This window comes from Lissotriton helveticus, chromosome 3_1 (assembly GCF_964261635.1).
Source record: "Lissotriton helveticus chromosome 3_1, aLisHel1.1, whole genome shotgun sequence".
NCBI classification, from domain to species: Eukaryota; Metazoa; Chordata; class Amphibia; order Caudata; family Salamandridae; genus Lissotriton; species Lissotriton helveticus.
The window spans coordinates 1,020,935,472-1,020,955,618 of record NC_136061.1 but is presented as its reverse complement, the minus strand read 5'-3'; the positions used below and the strand labels follow the sequence as shown (position 1 = coordinate 1,020,955,618).

General features: G+C 44.7%; 1 protein-coding gene across 1 annotated transcript in view; it reads right to left on the bottom strand.

The window, feature by feature from the left end:
• The window catches only part of LOC144823213 (glycophorin-C-like), a 110,817-nt gene extending 92,641 nt beyond the window's left edge, over positions 1-18,176 (bottom strand). The window contains exon 1 of the mRNA XM_078681539.1: positions 17,876-18,176. Coding sequence (XP_078537665.1) covers positions 17,876-17,915 — 40 coding nt within the window. The 5' untranslated portion in view covers positions 17,916-18,176. The remainder of the gene's footprint in view (positions 1-17,875) is intronic.
• Positions 18,177-20,147: the final 1,971 nt, after the last annotated feature.

Sequence of the window (20,147 nt, the reverse complement as noted above, 5' to 3'; positions counted from 1 at the left end):
AACGAGGTGACTGATATGGAGTGGAGTATACGTCATGCGTATATTGCTCCTGAAACTCTTCTTCATCATCCTCTTGAAGTTTAATATGCAATTGAGAAGGGTGACAGGCAATCCCAAAGGGGTCATCATCCTCTTCTCCTTCTTCTGACTCTCCTTGCATGTATGTCTCCAAAATGTGTGATGGCAAGAGCGGAGATATATGTGAATAATCCTGCCTTTTGTAAGTCTTCATTTGGAAATGAGTGAATTGTATTTTTGCAGGTGGGGAACCGTGCAGCCGATGCGCAGAAGCCCCAGTAAACGGATTCTCCGTCGACGGCGCTGCCAACGCCAAAGATTTTGTCGTCGACGAGGCCGTCAAAGGTATTGTCAATGACGAGTCCTTCGATGTTGAGAGTGTCGATAACGCCGTCATCGACGAGGCCGTCATCGGCGGGTCCCTCGTCGTCGAGACCGTCGCCGGCGTCTTCGTCGACGGGTCCCTCGTCGACGGGACCGTCGATAATATCTTCGTCGACGGGTCCCTCGTCGACGGGGCCGTCGATGGTATCTTCGTCGACGGGACCCTCGTCGACGGGGCCGTCGATGGTGTCTTCGTCGACGAGTCCCTCGTCGACGGGGCCGTCGATGGTGTCTTCGTCGACGGATCCCTCGTCGACGGAGCCGTCGATGGTGTCTTCGTCGACGATCCCTTCGTCGTCGGGGTCGTCGATGGTGTTCTCGCCGACGACGCCGTCGTCGACGCGTCCGATGGTGGCGTCTTCGTCGACGAGATCTTCGTCGACGAGGTCGTCGATGATGTCTTTGACGACGAATCCCTTGGAGACATTGTTTTCGTCGACGACGGCCGTGCGGTCGTCGACGGAGCAGACGTTTTAGTCGATGGAGCCTTCGCAGAGAAGGATTTCAAAGACTGTGACTTGGTTTTTGATATTAAAGGTGGAACAGACATCAAAGGTGACGTGATAGCTGAAGTGGTAACCACAGAAGTAGAAGAGGAGGTAGAAGTCCAAGTAGTAGTTGGTACAGACACCAGAGTTAAAGTTTTGGTCTGGGTAGTACTCACATGTGAAGAAGCCGATGCACTCTGAGAGGGTTCTGAAGCTTTCTGAGAGGATTTCAACAATTTCTTTCTCTCAGGAGAAGCATTGTCCGTGGATCTAGCTCTCTTGCTAGAAGTTGAGGCTTTGTCCTCCTCATCAGCAGATGAAGACTTCAGCCACAAAAGAACCCTTGCCTCCCTATCCCTGATGGTTTTCTGAGGGAAGGTACGGCAAATTCTACAGTCCTTCACCACATGTAAAGGGTGTAGGCAATAAATACAATCCGAGTGCTTGTCATCCACATGGACTCTCTTCTTGAAGCAGGTTCCACAGGGTTTGAAAAGAGCTTTCCTTTCAGACATTTTGAAGCTAGAAAATCCAAAAAACTGAGTAGGCACTCAGGGAGACTCCCTTACACACGAAGTGCGGTGAAAATCTGAGGAGAACTGCCTGAGCAGGGAAGGTTCTAGAGGGTGAGGACAGCTGATTGGCTGAGGCTAATATTTCAGGTCTTTTTACATAATGATGTAGATAGGCTGCTAAGTTTTGAGGCCTAGTTAGGCCTTTAGGCTTTTCCAGCCTACTACAAGAAATTTTAGGCACTGCTATTATATATTTTATTTACCGTGGGACTCCCGCCTCGACGACGGGGAATGATTCAGGCATGTGAATCTATGAAAGATACCCTAATACTGGATAAGAGGTCTGCGCCTGTCTTAAACAGCGCTGATAGCGGTCAGGATTGTTACGATATATATATATATATATATATATATATATATATATATATATATTAGCAGCCCGTCCCGACGTTGTCCGGGAGCAATTAGGCTTCAGGGCCCCCGCCCGCCCCGACGTTGTCCGTGGGTCCCCCGGAGCCTTCCTCCATATATTGCAGTATTATACCTCTATGTTTACTTTGTACGCTTTTGTAACCTGCACACGTAACTTTTTCCTCCTGTAATGCACCGTTTGGCTCACTTTTTTAATGCTCCATATGCTTCCTCTTGCTACCTGCACATGTCACTTTGTCCTCCTATACCTCTATATTTACTTTCTACGCTTTTGTAACCTGCACACGTAACTTTTTCCTCCTGTAATGCACCGTTTGGCTCACTTTTGTAATGCTCCGTTTGCTTCCTCTTGCTCACGATGTACGATTTTGTAACCTGCACGCGTACTTTTTTCCTCCTGTAATGCACCGTTTGGCTCACTTTTGTAATGCTCCATTTGCTTCCTCTTGCTCACGATTTTCATTTTTGCTTCATTTTTCCGCCGCTCACCGCTCCTAAATAAATAAATAAATAACCTACCTCATCAGCCGCTCACCGCTCCTCCCCGCCTGTCTGCCGCTCCTCACCGCCTGTACACCGATCCTCACCGCCTGTCCGCCACTCCTCACCGCTCCTCCCCGCGCTATGTCCGCCGCTCCTCTTTGCGCTCCTGGACGCTGCTCCTCCCCGCGCTCCTCACGTCGGCACGCACGTCGCGGACGGCGCTTCTTCCAAGGGACTACTTTTTTTTCGGTAAATTTTTTAAATAACGTATATTCATTAAGTTTATATAGCCTATGTCCATCTGCACACCCTGACGATTACAACGATGTATCGGGTGTGTGGATTGGCGCTGTGGTTCCCGAGTTTACCCGCCTCAAAGGTTCAAAGTTCTTCCTTTATAATAGTAGTATAGATATATATATATATATATATATATATATATATATATATATATATATATATATGTGTGTGTGTGTGTGTGTGTGTGAGTGTGTGAAATCCTTGTCTTGTGAAGGGCGTCTGAAGAAGGCATACCTAAACGCCGAAATGCATTATGCCTCGCACTCTCCAAATAAAGAGAACCTTCCCCGCTGAGTCCTCTAATCTCTCCCACTAGGGGTGGTCTGAATTGGATATATATACATATTTTTATATATATATATATATATATATATATATATATATATATATATATATATATTCACACACACATATATATATGCGTGTATATATATATATTATATGACGCTCGAACTTTTCTCAGTTGGTAAGAAAAGAGGCAGCACTCAAGGAGCTTAGCAGTTTCACGGTGGTTTATTGTGGGGAAAAAAGCACAAGACGCGTTTCGGCGTGAGCCTTCGTCAGTGTGTCACTCGTGACATGCAAACAGCAAGTTAAAAAAGTTACTTTGCATCCATTGACAGTGACATAGGACTCAACCCTCATGCACCACTGTGGGCGCCATCTTGGAATGGTGTTATATCCATTGAGGGAGTGTAATAATTATTAAATATCATTTGATTATGACATTCAATAAAGCCGTGGATCGGCTAGTGTCCTACGTACAAGGTGTCTAATCATGGTTCTTACATTAAACATATACTGAAAATAACAATGCAGTTCATCAAAGAATATATCAAAATATGGATCATCAAAATTATCAAAGTTCATAAAGCTTAACTACAATCAATGTAATATTCAAAATATCCAAGGCATATTATACACACTATTTACATTGAGTCTATTGATCTCTTTCAGTCTAGTCTAATGAAGAAAGTAAGTTAAGCTTATGAGATTCTTTCTTTCTTATTTTCATAGATATTGGATGTAGTCCATAATCATAATAGATTTCTCTTTTCAAAGTTCTCTATATATAAATATATACATATCATAAGCCCTGCAATAACTGCATAGATGGTAAATAGATGCAGGGCACAACAAAGAGAAATCAAACCAAGCAAAGAGAAGTGTAGAATTCATACATGGCAATCATATAGTTCATAGTTCATAAAAGACAGCATGGAGGTAGACCATTCCCCGGAGGCAATGTAGATGTTTCAATATCATTTACCTAGATGGAATGACAATTCCTCTCCGCTATTGAGTCCTCTCGGGTATTTGGTGGAAAGATCTATAATATACCTCGATTCCAACCTGCGGAGTCTTCTCAGCCGATCGCCTCCTCTAACATTGGGTGGGACAATATCCAACCCAAAGAATTGGAGTTTGTTGCGATCTTTGCCATGTTCTTCGGCAAAATGCCGGGCAACCGGGTATGCGGTGTCTACCTTCTCAATTGCCTGAAGGTGTTTCAATATCCTCAGTTTGAGTTCCTTAATTGTACTGCCGATGTAGCGAAGGCCACACGGGCAGAGCAAACAGTATAGTACAAACTGGGAGCTGCAGGTTATGAATTTCTTGATGGGCACTGTATTTCCCGTGTCGGGTATGGTGTACGATAACACTCTTCTACTCCCGGCACAGGCCTTACAGTGCCCACAAGGAAAAAACCCCGACATTAGCTTCAAGGTATTTGTTTTTGGTGTTGGTTTCTCCAGGTGGCTGGAGACCAACATGTCGCCCAGTGATCTAGCTCTGCTAAACGTTATTAGAGGGTGAGCTGGTAAATCCTCCTTTAGTATGCTGTCTGTCTGTAATATGTGCCAGTTCCTATTGAGCATAGTTCTTAAATCATTGGCACCTGATGAATAGGGGGTGATCAGCCTGAACGTCCCTTCATTCACAGCAGCTTTCTTCTCTCGACCTGCAGCTTGATTGTCTGCAGTCAAGAGTGTTGCCCTTGGTACCCTTCTAACCTTCTTTAATGTGTTGCTCAATAGTTTCTCACCATATCCCCTAATGGAAAAGCGCGCTAGACACTCTGAGGCAGCCGCCTCAAAGTCAGAGTCCCTTGAGCAATTCCTTCGGAGCCTAAGTAATTCTCCGTAGGGAATACTATTTTTTAGCTGAGGGGGGTATATATATATATGTATATATACACACACATATATATATGTATATATATATATGGTTCAGCCAACAGTCAACATAATTATGTTGCCTGAATGAATAAAAAATCTTGACAAGAAGACAAAGACCCCTGCGAGTGCTTTTTCGAAAACCTAATTGGTAAAAGGAGCGAGCGCGCATTTTGTACGTGGTTGTACCTCCGCGTCATAGCACCAGTCCGTGAGTGCGCTGGTCTTAGGTGCAGTGGAGCGGTATATATATATATATATATATATATAGCTACTGTGTAGCCCAAAGATTGCGACGCCGGCACTCTCCTCATGAGTGGTGCGTCTTTTCCGGCAGGACCAAGCCGGTTTTCAATTACACCAAAGAACAACTCTGCTGCCTCACGACGTCAAGCCTTCAGGGGGAAGGTGAAACGCGTTGGGAAGGCAGCGTGTTAAAATAAAGCAGCCTTGAACTTCTAAATATACGAGGGGGTGCGTCTTTATTCTACAATCTCTAACGTCGTGAGGCAGCAGAGTTGTTCTTTGGTGTTATATATATATATATATATATATATATATATATACATGTTTCTGTAGGAAATGCATTTTTTGACTTGCCTTTATATTTGGCACCAGTTGCCGAATCTTCACGAAATGTTTAAAAAACCGTACACCGGTAATTCTAGTACTGCATGGAAAGTTTTGGGGCAATCTATCAAGCAGGGGCAAAGAAAAAGTGCATTTCCCATGTTAATTCTCATAGGGGCTTTGAACACAACTACAGCCTAAACCGCTGGAAGGAATTACACTGATATTGGCAGAAAGCTAGACATTGGTCCAGAAAGCGTGTTTATTTGATTTGGTGCAATCCATTCCATCGTTTTAGAGATATTCAAGATTTAAGAAATGAAGGGAAATTCAATTTTGTATATCTGCGATCCGAAGCCTTTGCGAATAATGACAAGCTTGTCCAGGGATCTGCAGAGCTCTGATTGGCTGCAAACACTTTAACCAGGAAGTGTTGGCAGTCATCTTCCAAAAACAAACACAGACAAAGAAGAAAAGGGGGCATGGTAAGAATACCCCGACCCTCTAGCTCTGGTACTGGGGTCCTAGAGGTCGCGCTCTCCTCCAGGCAAAAAAAGCATTTTTTTCCAAATTCACAGCGAGTTTCATGAAATATTTGCTAATATCCCAGTGAATAAAAAAAAACATGGTCTCTTGCACTTGCTTTAAATATTGCCCCTGTGTGGGCCTGGCCCCGGGGGCAAGTGTAGTTAAATAAATAAGGAGGGAGGCAAATAGGGCCTCCCTCCTAGGGATTATTTATGCCACAGGGACTATATATGCCCAGGGTACCACCCACTCCCCGGGGCTCTGGTTTATATTAATGCAGGATGGCAGAGCTGACCCCCTGGGTCCCCCTACTTCCCCTGGGCTACAGATAAAATGAATAGGAGGACACGCAGAACTCCATGAGCCCCAGGTACCACCACCTCCCCACGGCCATTAATGGCCCAGGTGCCATCCCCGGGACATAGCTCCCGCCAGGCAAAAGCAATCACTCCGCTTCCAGCAAGCGGGAGCAGTCAAACCGCTCCCCCTTGTTGGAAGTGGACATTTCATTGTTTTCTCTGCAGCAGACATGCGGGCAGGGAAAGAGATTAAAGTATTGCTCTCACATGCAGGGAGCTGCATTTCCAGTAGCTCCCTGCGTAGGAGGCAGGATTCGGCTGGGACCGCAAGGGGTTTGAGGCTCCCCCATCAGTCCCAAAGCACACTGGGTGCCCTGGGGGATGGAGTCCCTGGGGTGAAATCAGCCCGGAGAAAGGGGCACCCCTCCCCGATTAAATTTCAGCCAAGCCCAGGGCAAGAGGTCTCCAGAGCCGAAATCTTGCTGGGGAGGGGATCCTCAGCCCTTCTCCCCATTAAGTCAGTAACGGCCAGGGGGGAAATGGGGTCCCAGGGGCCGTTCTGGCCCTGATGCTCATTTCACAAAAATTAAACCTCAACAGGAAGCACTCTTACATATAAACATAGCAGGTGCCCCCATTGAAGCGTCCCTTTTGTAAAGGACATATGATCCTAACTCCTGGGCTTGGTGAATGCAAAGCAAGTGTGCTTTCTCACAATTCCATATTGAAAAACAATCTGGAATCCTCTGTAAAGGTGACTGAATCATTGATCTATTGGAGCACAATCTGTATGTGACAGTGAGAAGTGGGTTATTTCTTGTTTTCTCCTGGTGAAAGCAGAGTCCATGGTTTTCCCTTTTAATTGCTAGGAGTATGCAAATGTGGAAATCCCTTGGATGCTTCCCCATTTAGCCCTGCCCTTAGTAGTTTCCAAAGGTCTTCCTGCCTTTTCCCAGGATGAGGGACAACTTAACAAGCCGATTTTGGTGAGGAATTCTTGATGCTGAGGAATATGAGGGCTTCTCTACTAAGCAGAGAAGCACTTATTCATATAGTTAAGAGGAAGGACCTTTGCTTGATGGAGATTTACCTCTTTGTGGTCTTGTCATCTTCTCTATAGAAGGATTGATGTTATCACATATTTCTGGATAAAGGAACCATCACATTGCTAAACACACACAAGGTAACTGGTGACAATTCCACTTGCTTCATTACGCAGCTGTGGTGTAGAATATGTACGGGACATTTACCTAAAGAGGTAGCACTTTGTAATTAACCAGTAGAAAGAAATCCACTTTGGTAGCTATTTTGTGCAAAACTGTGGATTCTTGTTGGATAAAAGGGCAGATGTGGTCCCTTTGTGGCTGAGTCACTCACACAGCTACTGATACACCCACACAGACACGTAGACAACCACTCACACACTCTGGCACTCATACATACACTGGCAGATACACTCAGACACTCCTGCACCCACTCACAGACCCATAAAGCCACTCACAAACCCACTAAGAGACTCACCCACCCACTCACAGACCCACTCAGAGGTTAATGCTCCCACTCACAGACCCACTGAGACACTCACGCCCAAACTCTCTCTCAAAGGTTACAGTTAGGAAATAGGATTTGAAAAACCTTATAAATTCCCTCAAAAAATCCAAAGGCTACAGGGATGTTATAGTTTAGAAACAATATTTTAAAAAATCCTAAAAATTCACTAAAACAAACAAAGGTTATAGTGACATTATAGTTAGGCTAAGATTTCAATAATATAAAACCAGTGAAATTCAGAAATTATAGTTACCTGAGTTCATTATAACTTACGCCTGTGCAATGCACTGCTTATGACCTCACATTTATATCACTCATGACATGGTCAGTGACATCATTGATGACATAATTCACAGACCCACTCACACCCCTATTCAACCTCCCATATACCCGCTCATACACCTACTCACATAACCAATCACAGACCCATACAAGAACTCACCCAACCACTCTATCATCCATACAGCCACTCACACACACACACACTCACTCATACTGCCACTCACAAAACCACTCACTCACCCATACAGCTGCTCAAACACCCACCTATTCAACCACACAGCCAATCACTCACCCAAACATCCTCTGAAATAATCCATTCACTCACCCATACAACTACTCACATACCCACAGAACTACTCAACCACTTAGGTAGTTATAGTTAGGTCTGCTTTTCCATAGACAGAACGTTTTTTGGTTTGCTACTGACTTTGGCCCTGTTTGGCGAATCTTCATAAAACTTTCTAAAAAAACGTTCATTTACCTAAGCTTCTCCCTGTAAAGTTTCGGAGTGATCAGTCAAGCAGGGCCGAGAAAAAAGGGGGGGTCACAAAACACAAAATCCCCATGCATTTTCTATAGACTTCTTTAGACAAGGCTACAGCAAAACTGCTGAACGGAATTACACTAAATTCGGGAGGAAGTTACATCTTGGTCCACAGATTGTGCTTTTTGTGATTTGGTGTAAATTTATTTAATAGTTTTTGAGAAATTAAGGTAAAAAATAAATGTATATTTTGGCAGTCGGGCTCACAAGAGTCAACAAAACTCTCACAGGAGCACCAATTTAAAAATTGAGCATTATGACTGGTCCAGGGAGCTTTATTTACCTTTTGCCATCTCCCTCATGCAGGAGTCAGACTCCCAAGAGAGTGAGAACATGAGAACAATTTTGCTGAGAACATGAGAAGCAATTTGCAGACAGACATTACAGGACTAGGGGGCTTAATCCCCTGTCCTGAAGCTCTTAAAAAAATAATATATGGCAGGGCCGTACTGGCCATCTAGCATTTTCCCGGTAGGCAAGAAGGGTGGGGGCCGGTTTTGGAACAGTGGGGGGCATTGTTGTTTCTGTGGGCCAGTTTTGCAGCAGTGCTGCAATATTGGCCCCCATTAACAAAAGCAGCAGTACTGTGGGCCGGTTTAGTGAAGCACCAGTGCTTCACACTAGCACCACCCCCTTCGGGGCCAGTCTAATTGAATTGCCAGGCCTGCTTTGTGTTCTCAGTCCGGCCCTGATATATGGGAGCAGGATAGAGTAACCTTGATAACCTAGGCCCCATGAGGGGGCCAGAGGAATCCCCCGAGACCAAAAAAGAAAAAAAAGAAAAATTGCTGCAATCCCGCGACACTCGAAGGATCAAAAACAAACGTGGGGGCAGGGTCCGATTTATTCATTATAAGCCATGGGGAGTCTACCCTGGGGCTGTGTTTATAAATGGGAGGTGGGGTGTGTGGCCCCTTTCCCTAATCCACGCAAAAGGAGATGATGGACGGAGCGTTTGAGCAAATCAAACACTCACCCCCAGTCAACTGATCTGGGTTTAATCCATCACCATTCTTTAGCTCACTCCGCCACCCCAGTTCAGACATGGCCATATGCAAATCAGTCTGACCCTGTGCCTCATGGGAACAGTCCAGCCCGAACTGCCAACGCCATGTCTTCCCTGGACTGGAAACAAGCATCCTGGGACCGGTTTCTGGCATTTCAGCCATCATCAGCCAGGCTAGCTTGAATCCAGTGGCAAAGTGAGCAAGGGACTCATGTCTGACCGTACCCTGCCAACTTAGGGCGAACAAAGCAATACAAAAGGGGATGATGGACGGAGCGTTTGAGCAAATCAAACACTCACCCCAGTCAACTGATCTGGGTTTAATACATCATCATTCTTTAGCTCACTCCACCACCCCAGTTCAGACATGGCCATATGCAAATCAGTCTGACCCTGTGCCTATGGGAACAATCCAGCCCGAACAGCCAAAGCCATGTCTTCCCTGGACCGGAAACCAGCGTCCAGGGACCGGTTTCTGGCATTTCAGCCGTCATCAGCCAGGCTAGCTTGAATCCAGTGGCAAAGTGAGCAAGGGACTCACGTCTGAGCATACCCTGCCAACTTAGGGCGAACATAGCGATACAAAAGGGGATGATGGACGGAGCGTTTGAGCAAATCAAACACTCACCCCCAGTTAACTGTTCTGGGTTTAATCCATCACCGTGCTTTAGCTCACTCCGCCACCCCAGTTCAGACATGGCCATATGCAAATCAGTCTGACCCTGTGCCTCATGGGAACAGTCCAGCCCAAACTGCCAAAGCCATGTCTTCCCTGGACCGGAAACAAGCATCCTGGGACCGGATTCTGGCATGTCAGCCGTCATCAGCCAGGCTAGCTTGAATCCAGTGGCAAAATGAGCATGTGACTCACGTCTGAGCAGGCCCTGCCAACTTAGCGCGAACAAAGCGATACAAAAGGGGATGATGGACGGAGCGTTTGAGCAAATCAAACACTCACCCCCAGTCAACTGATCTGGGTTTAATCCATCACCATTCTTTAGCTCACTCCGCCACCCCAGTTCAGACATGGCCATATACAAATCAGTCTGACCCTATGCCTCATAGGAACAGTCCAGCCCGAACTGCCAAAGCCATGTCTTCCCTGGACCGGAAACAAGCATCCTAGGACCCATTTCTGGCATTTCAGCCGTCATCAGCCAGGCTAGCTTGAATCCAGTGGCAAAGTGAGCATGGGACTCACGTCTGAGCATACCCTGCCCACTTAGGGCGAACAAAGCGATACAAAAGGGGATGATGGACGGAGCGTTTGAGCAAATCAAACACTCACCCCCAGTCAACTGATCTGGGTTTAATCCATCACCATTCTTTAGCTCACTCCGCCACCCCAGTTCAGACATGGCCATATGCAAATCAGTCTGACCCTGTGCCTCATGGGAACAGTCCAGCCCAAACTGACAAAGCCATGTCTTCCCTGGACCGGAAACAAGCATCCTGGGACCGGTTTCTGGCATTTCAGCCGTCATCAGCCAGGCTAGCTTGAATCCAGTGGCAAAGTGAGCAAGGGACTCACGTCTGAGCATATCCTGCCAACTTAGGGTGAACAAAGCGATACAAAAGGGGATGATGGACGGAGCGTTTGAGCAAATCAAACACTCACCCCCAGTCAACTGATCTGGGTTTAATCCATCACCATACTTTCCCTAAGCATCCAGAGGCCCCAGCGATCCGACCTCTGGAGTCAAAACAATTTGCATGGGCAGATGGGAAGTGCAGCTCCCTCCCCAAGCCATTAAAGGACCCGGGGAGCCCACCCCTGGGACCATAATGTAACTTAAAGGGGAGAGGGTTGCGAGACCGCCCTCTCCCTGAGCTTGAAAAAAGCCCCAGGAGTCCTCCTCGGGCCAATTCCTTTAAGGGAAGGGGGCCACCCGGCCCACCTCCCTGAGCCATTACTGGCCCTGGGGAGCTCATCCCCCAGGGCAGGCTCACAGTCTAGATCCTGAGGTCCCTGCCCCTTGGACATGGTGATTGCTGTCCGTCGCAGTTGGTGGGAGTCTCAAAAATGCTTCTACCCACTGGTTGGGAACTTTAGCTCAGTGTTCCTGCCTGCAGTGATGCAGGCAGGGTAATAGATTTAAATATTGCTCCTGCCGGGTGCAGCATTATTACTGGTCCCTGAGGGCAGTAGCAATGCAGGCTCACCCCGGCTTCCAGGGAGCTTCCAGGGAGCTGGCTTGGGCCATGGGATCCTTAGGCTACACTTGATGCCCCCAACGAGATTATGGTGGGTGCCCTGGGTGGGCACCCACCTTTTATTGTGAAGGGCCCGGGGGATGGGCCCAGGAAGGGGGGCCACATGGCCCCTCGCCCTAATATTAATTACGGTCTCAGTAGATGGGGTCCTCAGGCTCAAATCAGCCGAGCGATGGGGGCCACGTGGCCCCCAACATTAACGCTGGGCCCTGGCATTTGAGGTCCCTGTGGCCGAAATCTGCCCAGGAAGGGGGTCTGTGTGTCACCTCCCCCTAATATTAACATAGGGCCCAGGCCGAAAGCGAACCTCTTCCCCTTTTAAACAGTGCCTGGTTCCGAGTGATGGGGCCCCCGGGGCTGAAATCGGCCTGGGGGGGGCACATTCTTCCTCCCCCTTCAATATAGTGGCTGGGTATGTGGGCTCTGGTGACAAAATCGGACCATGGAGGGGCCCCCTACCCTTCTAAATGGTGCCAAGCCCCAGGGGTGGTGGTCCTCGAGGATGAAATCGGCCTGGAGAATGGGGGCACGCGTTCCACCATCCCCCTAAACATGTTGCCAGGAGATGGAGTCCCTGAAGCCAAATTTGGCCCGGGAGGGGGCTGCTTGCCCCCTTCTCCTGATAACTGCGCCAGGCCCCAGGGGATGGGGTCCCTGCGGCCGAAATTTGCCCAGGGAAAGGGGCTGTGTGCCCCATCCCCCAAACAAGCATGCTAGGCCATGGAGGAACCTCCATAGGTAAAGCAAGTTTGTATTATTTGCAACATTGCCCCTATTCCATACACATCATGGGTAGCCGAGTTCATGGTGACTATGAACCACAAATAAAATGGTAACCTATAGTGCACACGGTGTTCAGCCTGTATACAACTGTTTGAGGAAAAACAAGTTCCTCCAGACACCCAAGCCCTGTTATTTAACTAATGCAATACTACGGAGAGTCTTTACCTGCATCAAACCTCACTGAACCTTTATTGAGAAATGAAGTGGATATAAGTAGAAAGGTAGGGACTGTTAACACTGTTTACTCTATGGAGATACTTTACTCTGTACCACACAGTTTGCAGACAGTGAAACTCTCATGAGAAATACACCAAAGAGTAGCACCCCTGAAACACAAAAAGGTCAGAGATACCCTGTTGAGAGCTTGGCTCAACAGAGACCTCAACTCTGAAGGAAGACAACTCAGAGCTGCTGAAAGACTCTGGGTAACAAACCCATCCTCGGCCAACCTTCTCTAACTCAGAAAAGAATGCAGGCACTACAAAAAAAAGCATTGTCAAAGAGAAAACTACCTTCTTCCAGAGTGCCCTAGACAAAGCCAAAAAACGACCCCAAAGAGCTCATTCAACATTATCTGAAATAAAACCTGCCAAAGAAAATTCCCCTGCGTCAAAACTACAATGTGACAACCTGGCCAAATTCTTCAATGAGAAAATCACCAAAATCGATCTCTCCTTAGACTATCACCTGCAGACTCAATCCAGCGACTCTTCACCCAAAATTGAGATAAACCCAACCCTAGTTCACTCCATGATCCCCAAAACAGACTCCTCCCTCTTTAACCGCCAAAGTAATCCATTCACAAGACTCTCCTCCACGCCCAAAAGGGGAAGGTCTTCAAACCCATCACAGATGAGGACATCTTCCTGGTGATTGCCAATTCCAAACCCTCCCCTTACTATGCAGACCCACTACCTGCCACCCTGGCTAAAAACTTCATCCTCACCTTAGCCCCTGTATGGACCAAGATCATTGACAGCTCTTAGAGCAACTGATGCCTGACTACCTTAAACAAGGCCAAGTCACCCCCTTCAAAAAAAAATCTGATGCAGGCCAGAACGATCTCAAGATCTTTAGAGCCATCACCAACCTTCTGTTCCTAGCAAAAATCCTTGAGAAATGTGTTCTCTCCAGACTCAACCAACACTTGGGTTCCAACAACCTACTTGATTAACACCAGTCTGGATTCAGGAAGGATTGCAACACTGAAACAGCTATACTGAGTATAACAGATGACAGTCACAATTCCCTTGACTCAAACATATGCTGCCTCCTTGTCCTACTTGACCTCTCGGTGGCTTTTGATACGGTTGATCACAGGTTACTTTTAGATGCCCTACAAAAACATATCGGAGATGATGCACTGTTCTGAAATGGTTTTCTTGATTTCTACTTAAATGTTCACAACTCATTAAAATCAACGGGCCCGATTCACAGAATGAACTTAAGACTCAATCCTAAACTTACTACTATTTTGGTATTCACAGAAACCACTTACTACTTTTGGCATTCACAGAATGAACTTACTACTTTTGGTATTCACAGAAGTTAGGATTTTGTCTTAAGACAGACTTAAGACAGACTTAAGACAGACTTAAGACAGACTTAAGACAAAATCCTAACTTCTGTGAATACCAAAAGTAGTAAATTCATTCTATGAATACCAAAAGTAGTAAGTACATTCTGTGAATACCAAAATAGTAGTAAGTTTAGGATTGAGTTTTAAGTTCATTCTGTGAATCGGGCCCAACAACTCCATGTCCGACATCTCTCCCATAACCTGAGGTGTCCCACAAGGCTGAGTCCTTTCTCCCATTCTCTTCAACATTTACATGGAACTCCTCACTACCATTGCAAAACAAGCAAATATCTCCGACCACCTATAGGCCGACAACACCCAGCTTTACCTAGAAATATCCTACCTTAATGACATTCAACGACTTAACTCCACACTCATAAAAGTTCAAAACTGGCTATCACTCAACCACCTCAAACTCAACCAAGAAAAAAACAAATTTTTTGCCTTCTCCAATCACAACCACTGCACACAAATCCAAGAATGGATAAACAATTTAGACTCCCTAAACTGCAAGCTTACTCTAGCTGACTCAGCTAAATCTCTGGGGATCTCTCTGGACACTAAACTAAACATGAGCTCTCACATAAGCTCCACAGCAAAGAGCTCCTTCAACAGCCTACAACTCCTCAACAAAATCAAGCCTTTCCTACCAGCTAATGACCTAAAACAGCAACACAAGCTCTAGTTCTGTCAGGCTAGACTATGGTAAGCTAATGCCACACTCACTGGAGAACCCAAAGCACACGTAGCCCCCATGAGAGCGACCCTAAATGCAACAGTAAGAAGGGTCACAGGAGCTAAGAAACGTGACCACATCACCCCTGTGTTGTAAAAGTTAAAGACATCTCATTACAGAAAACAAGGGAACCCAAAAGTAGCAATCGGTCTGGGACCTTTGGGAGTATATAGTGTTACAAAAAACAATGGTCCCAAACATCAACAAGGATAGGACAATCCAGATGAATATAGACCAAAATTGAAATCTATATTTTGCTGTCCAGCCGGACAGATTTTAATAACATGAATAGTAATGTATATAAAAAAATAGTAGAGCAATTTACCAAGCGGGACACAACCTGTGTCCAGCTATCACATATAAGAAACCAAATGACATACACTGTAAATGTTAAAGTGACTTCACATCGAAGCGCAGTGTTTTTCAAAACGGCCTGTCTCACCCACAAAGTCCTACACACTGGCAGAACAGATTACCTCACAGCCAAACTCACAAAAGCAGGAAAATCGAGAAACCTAAGAAGCTCCAATATGCTCCTTCTCATCCCCCCCCAAAAGACACAAACAAAAACCCCTCTCACGCTCTTTCTCAAGCAATGCCCTTACAATCTAGAACTCTTTCCCAATACATATCAGAACCAACCCCTCCTTCACGAGCTTCAAGAGACAATTAAAATAATTGCTCCTCAACTGTTCATCGCTATCCCTCTGAACAATAACTGCCCTATGTTACCTCAACTCCTCAAGAGCAATACTTCACTCTGACTGAACGGAACTTTTGCTACATGTTATTGAATTGAAACCTATCTAGAATCTCTGGTTATTATTGTACTGTTGACTATTTATGACTTATATACGTTGCTGTAAAGCACTCTGATACCCCCTGGGTCGTGTCAGTGCTATATAAAACTCCTAGAATAAAATTAATTTAAAAAATCAATTAAATAAAAAGTTTCTACTAAGTACAGTGTACACTTTATGCAAAACTCATCTAAAGAGCGACTATACACTTAAAATTGTAATATGATTTCGGTGAATTCATAGGACTAAGGGGCTCGCAGAAAACCACACAGAGTTGCCTAAAATTTGTTTTTTCAACCGCTGTGCTCTTAAAGAGGGAAGATTTACCCACTTCACCCAATCCCAATCGAGGATCAGCAAACAAATTGCATAACTTTAAGGGACCCCCTACAAAATCCACATGATAGGACAATATGGAGTCACGAAACAAAATTGTCTTTTCTTATTTGGTGATATATTTTCGGCCACTTTGCCTCTTGTTTTCAAACTTCATTCATGCTTTAGCCAACACGTGTTTCGTCGTCTTAGGGCATTACCTATGACTTGATCAGGGCGGTCTCGCTTAGGATCTCTTAATGGGAATTTCTCAACTTAAAGTTGTAATTCCGACCCAGAATAACTGTTGTGCAATTTACTGTTCAAATCAACGAAACACGTGTTGGCTAATGCATGAATGAGGTTTGAAAAGCAGAGGCAAAGTGGCTGAAAATAAATCATCAAAACAGAGAAAGACAATTTAGTTTTGTGACTCCATATTGTTCTATCATGTGGATTTTGTAGCTTGTGCTTTCCCTTAACCGCATGCGTGCGGCGGCTTTTCCCGCGGTATGCGGCATTTTAAAAATTACCGCGTTACATGACGAGCTCAGCTCGTCATCAGCACACGGCAGGTAACGCTGATGACGAGCTGAGCTCGTCATCAGCATGCAAGGGGTTAAAATGACCAAGGTCTGGAGTGCTATAGATCATACTACCTGCAGCCTTCATACTGTGGTGAAAACTTTACTGATAGCTCATCTTCTGAAGCAAAACAAGCTCATGTACAAAGGTTAGTACCAGGTGCACACAGTATTCTATGTTAAGTAGAAATGTTCATGCCAGCCGATTCTGTCCAATTACTTACAGTACAGTTGCTTACAGTACTTAGTATGCAGCATGTGGAATCTTTGCCTTGCTGTAAACCTTTTTTGCATTACCAAAAAACGTGTGTGAACCATAATGAACAAAAGTCAACTGACCTGCAGACAGTTAGTCTTCAATTCAAACATTTACAATTTATTCAATACCTCTACACACCTATGGTGCATTGGGAGCACATAAGAATAAATTATGTCATAGGACATGACATCAGTGATGTCATAAGCAGTGCATGGCATGCAAACCTGCTCCCCGACAAGTTCTAGAAAGCGCTGCTATCACTGTAGAATTTCTGTAGATTTGTTAGTTCAAAACGTTTAGGTTTTCACTGATATATGAAACTAAACTATAAGGTGAATTTAACCCCAAAAAATAAATATATATATATATAGACATCATATATATATATATATATATATATATTCTTTAGAGTGTACTGTAATGTTTCCTTGCTGTAAGCATTCACTATGTTCAATAAAAATTCAGTTAGTTGCTCTTTAAGCATGCGCAGGCCTGCCAGCTTTTTCCTCAGCATTAGCATCAAGTTACAGGATGCCATGGCCTGATTGGTGGGCCTGAAACACGAATGAAGTGAGACAGCTTTTAGGAGCAGTGGTATTATCTTCGCGAGCACAGGCTTTCATAACCCACCCCTTAATTATTTAGTTGGGCTAGCTCCAGTTGTCTTTTTTCAAGTGAAGTACAAAAAACGAAACGTGAATTCACTTGAATTCGGAATTTCTGTCAGAAAAATAAATAATATGAACATCCTGCCATTCGTTCGTGTTAAACTGCATCGTATTTACTACGACAGCAAACAAGAAAAGTATTAGGATGTTCCACTGTTCTTATTCTTTGCGATAATTACGAGAACAATTTTCAGGCAGTACTCGTTGCCATTTCGAACGTGTGGAAGTAGACGGAAACCTAACACAACTTTAATAATATTTCAAGTGTTGTCGCAGTGGAACGGGCCTAACGTTCCCTCACCGGAAATGGACTTCCGTGGTAACACAAATAAATACCACCCGGCAGTAACCGTTACTCACGTGCGCCGTTGTCCACCGGCGAGGGCTCCGTCGACGCCATCGATTCGGTTTCGCTCTCAGTGTCCGCTAACCTGTCCAGAAGTAAAGGACAGACGGAGCGGAACAGCTGGGCGCCGGAGCCTCGTGTTTTTGATCCCCTGCCCGCTTTCTGACCCTCCAAAACTGGCACGGGAGACAGCGCATTCTCCTCTCGAGAAGGGAGGGGCTGCTCTGGTTATTGCAGATAGCAAGCAGTACGTTCAACGGTGAAGCTGGGCTTATCCAACTGCCAAGCTCATAGCACCTCTTTATCAGCAGCTCTTCTCCTTCCTTGTCCCCCCCACGCGCACACACCCTTTCACACTTCTTTTTAAAAACGAGAATTCAGCTTATCCCATCTGACGAATAAGCCCCTTTGCGGAGGAAAGTCTCGTCACTGAACATACTTCCAAATATATTTTCTGAAGACGTAACTCCTGCGAGCAGGGATACCGCATAAAAATGTAATAAATATATCCAGTTTAAACTTACTAACTAAGAAACTCTAATTTCCATGGCTCTTCTGATGGATGAATCTTTGCCACAGTATTAGAACAGAGCACAACCCAAACATATTTCAAATAATCATTGTTTGACAGCATTTAATGTTCAGTCAATGATGGCAGGTTTAATGAATTTTTAAAAGTTTTCTTTTCTTTTTAAGAGATCAGTGTGTATTTCTTTTTATTCAGATTAGTCAAATAAACACCTTTACAAAAATGTTGAGAACATTTGATTAGAACACACATACAAAAAGAAGAGCATGTTTCATAAAGGAATTATTCTCCATCTTAATCTAAAGGACCTAACCTTTCCTAGCGAGAACTCAAAGAGTTCTTTTTAGAAAAGAGCAAGTCAAATTCAGAGCAAAAGAATAATAACTATGAAAAAGTCTAACTCCCTATAACGAGTAGTTCTGGACAATCGCCTGAGTTCCCTAAGAGCTGCTGTAGCAACTGTCTGTTAAAACAGGTAAACGTAATGAATCGTAGTAGTTGCTATGATCAGCATAAAGATAGAAAGCCTCCTCACAAGGGCAAGGAAAACAAATAAACTACTGCTAGTGGTAGCTTGTGGCAATCTGGGTTAGTACAACAAAGTGCTAAGAGACATGGCAGGGTAGGGGTGCATAGAACGCCTTAACTCTAGCTAGGAACACATACTATATAGAAAGCACAAAACATGTTGCACACTATGAATGTTAAATCATTTCTAACCAATAGGAAAGGATCTTCAGATGGTCTGTCATCTTCTTTTTCTATTCCAACGGTAAGCATCCATGTCAACATGTAGTTATTTGAATGTGGCTACAGCGTATTACAAATATATACATCTGGGAAGGTTCTCATGAGAACCTGTGCAAGCCTACTCTGTTAGCTATTCAATATCTCATTGTGTAACAATGGACTGCTCTTATGAATTGAAACCTTAACATCTAGCATGTCCTGGTTGGACTATGGAATTTCAACCTACAGCAAGCATTTTCTTTCTTTAATATACTTGTTCATTATAAGCACATGGCAGAGGAAACTATCTAAAATATGATGAAATCATATGGTGTGAGGAAGAAAGAAATACATTTTTCAGCAAACAACACTTTTCACGAGGGTGTCAAGTTATACAGTTCAGTTATAACATTAAATCAGCATTTACAAAAATGCAATTATTTTATTAAAGGGATAGGAAAGAATAAAGCAAATAGTGAAGCTTAGCAACGAAAGAAGGATAGAAATGGGAGCCTTCTGCAGAAATAAGCAGCATTTTAACTTTTTGCACTTTTAATAAAAGCAAATTTTCTCTAACCACTATTTTGACATGCATTTTCTATGACTAACATTTGTTTGACCTGGTGTCTTTGCAAAAAGAACAGACGATGGACGGAATGCTGAACAAATCCAACATTCACCCCCAGTTACAGATATGGGTCGAATCCATAATTTTGTTGCACGGCATGCCATTCCATTTAGACCCAGCCATATGCAAATCAGCCTTGATCCTGCTCTCCCCCACCCCCCAGCGCGACAGCTCCGCTTGTGATTAACATCAACTCCAGAGTTCCTCATCACCGTCTTCATACATGTCTCTGTGTATCATCAACACAGTAACAGTGCTCAGCTACCCATAGAGTGCCAGCCTTCACTCTCACTTGAGTACCCGGCTGGGTGTCGTTGTCACTATCCCGTTTTCCTTTTCCTCCTTCACCCACTGTTGGCACGTACACCTCACGCAGCTGCGCATTCTACCCATCAGATGT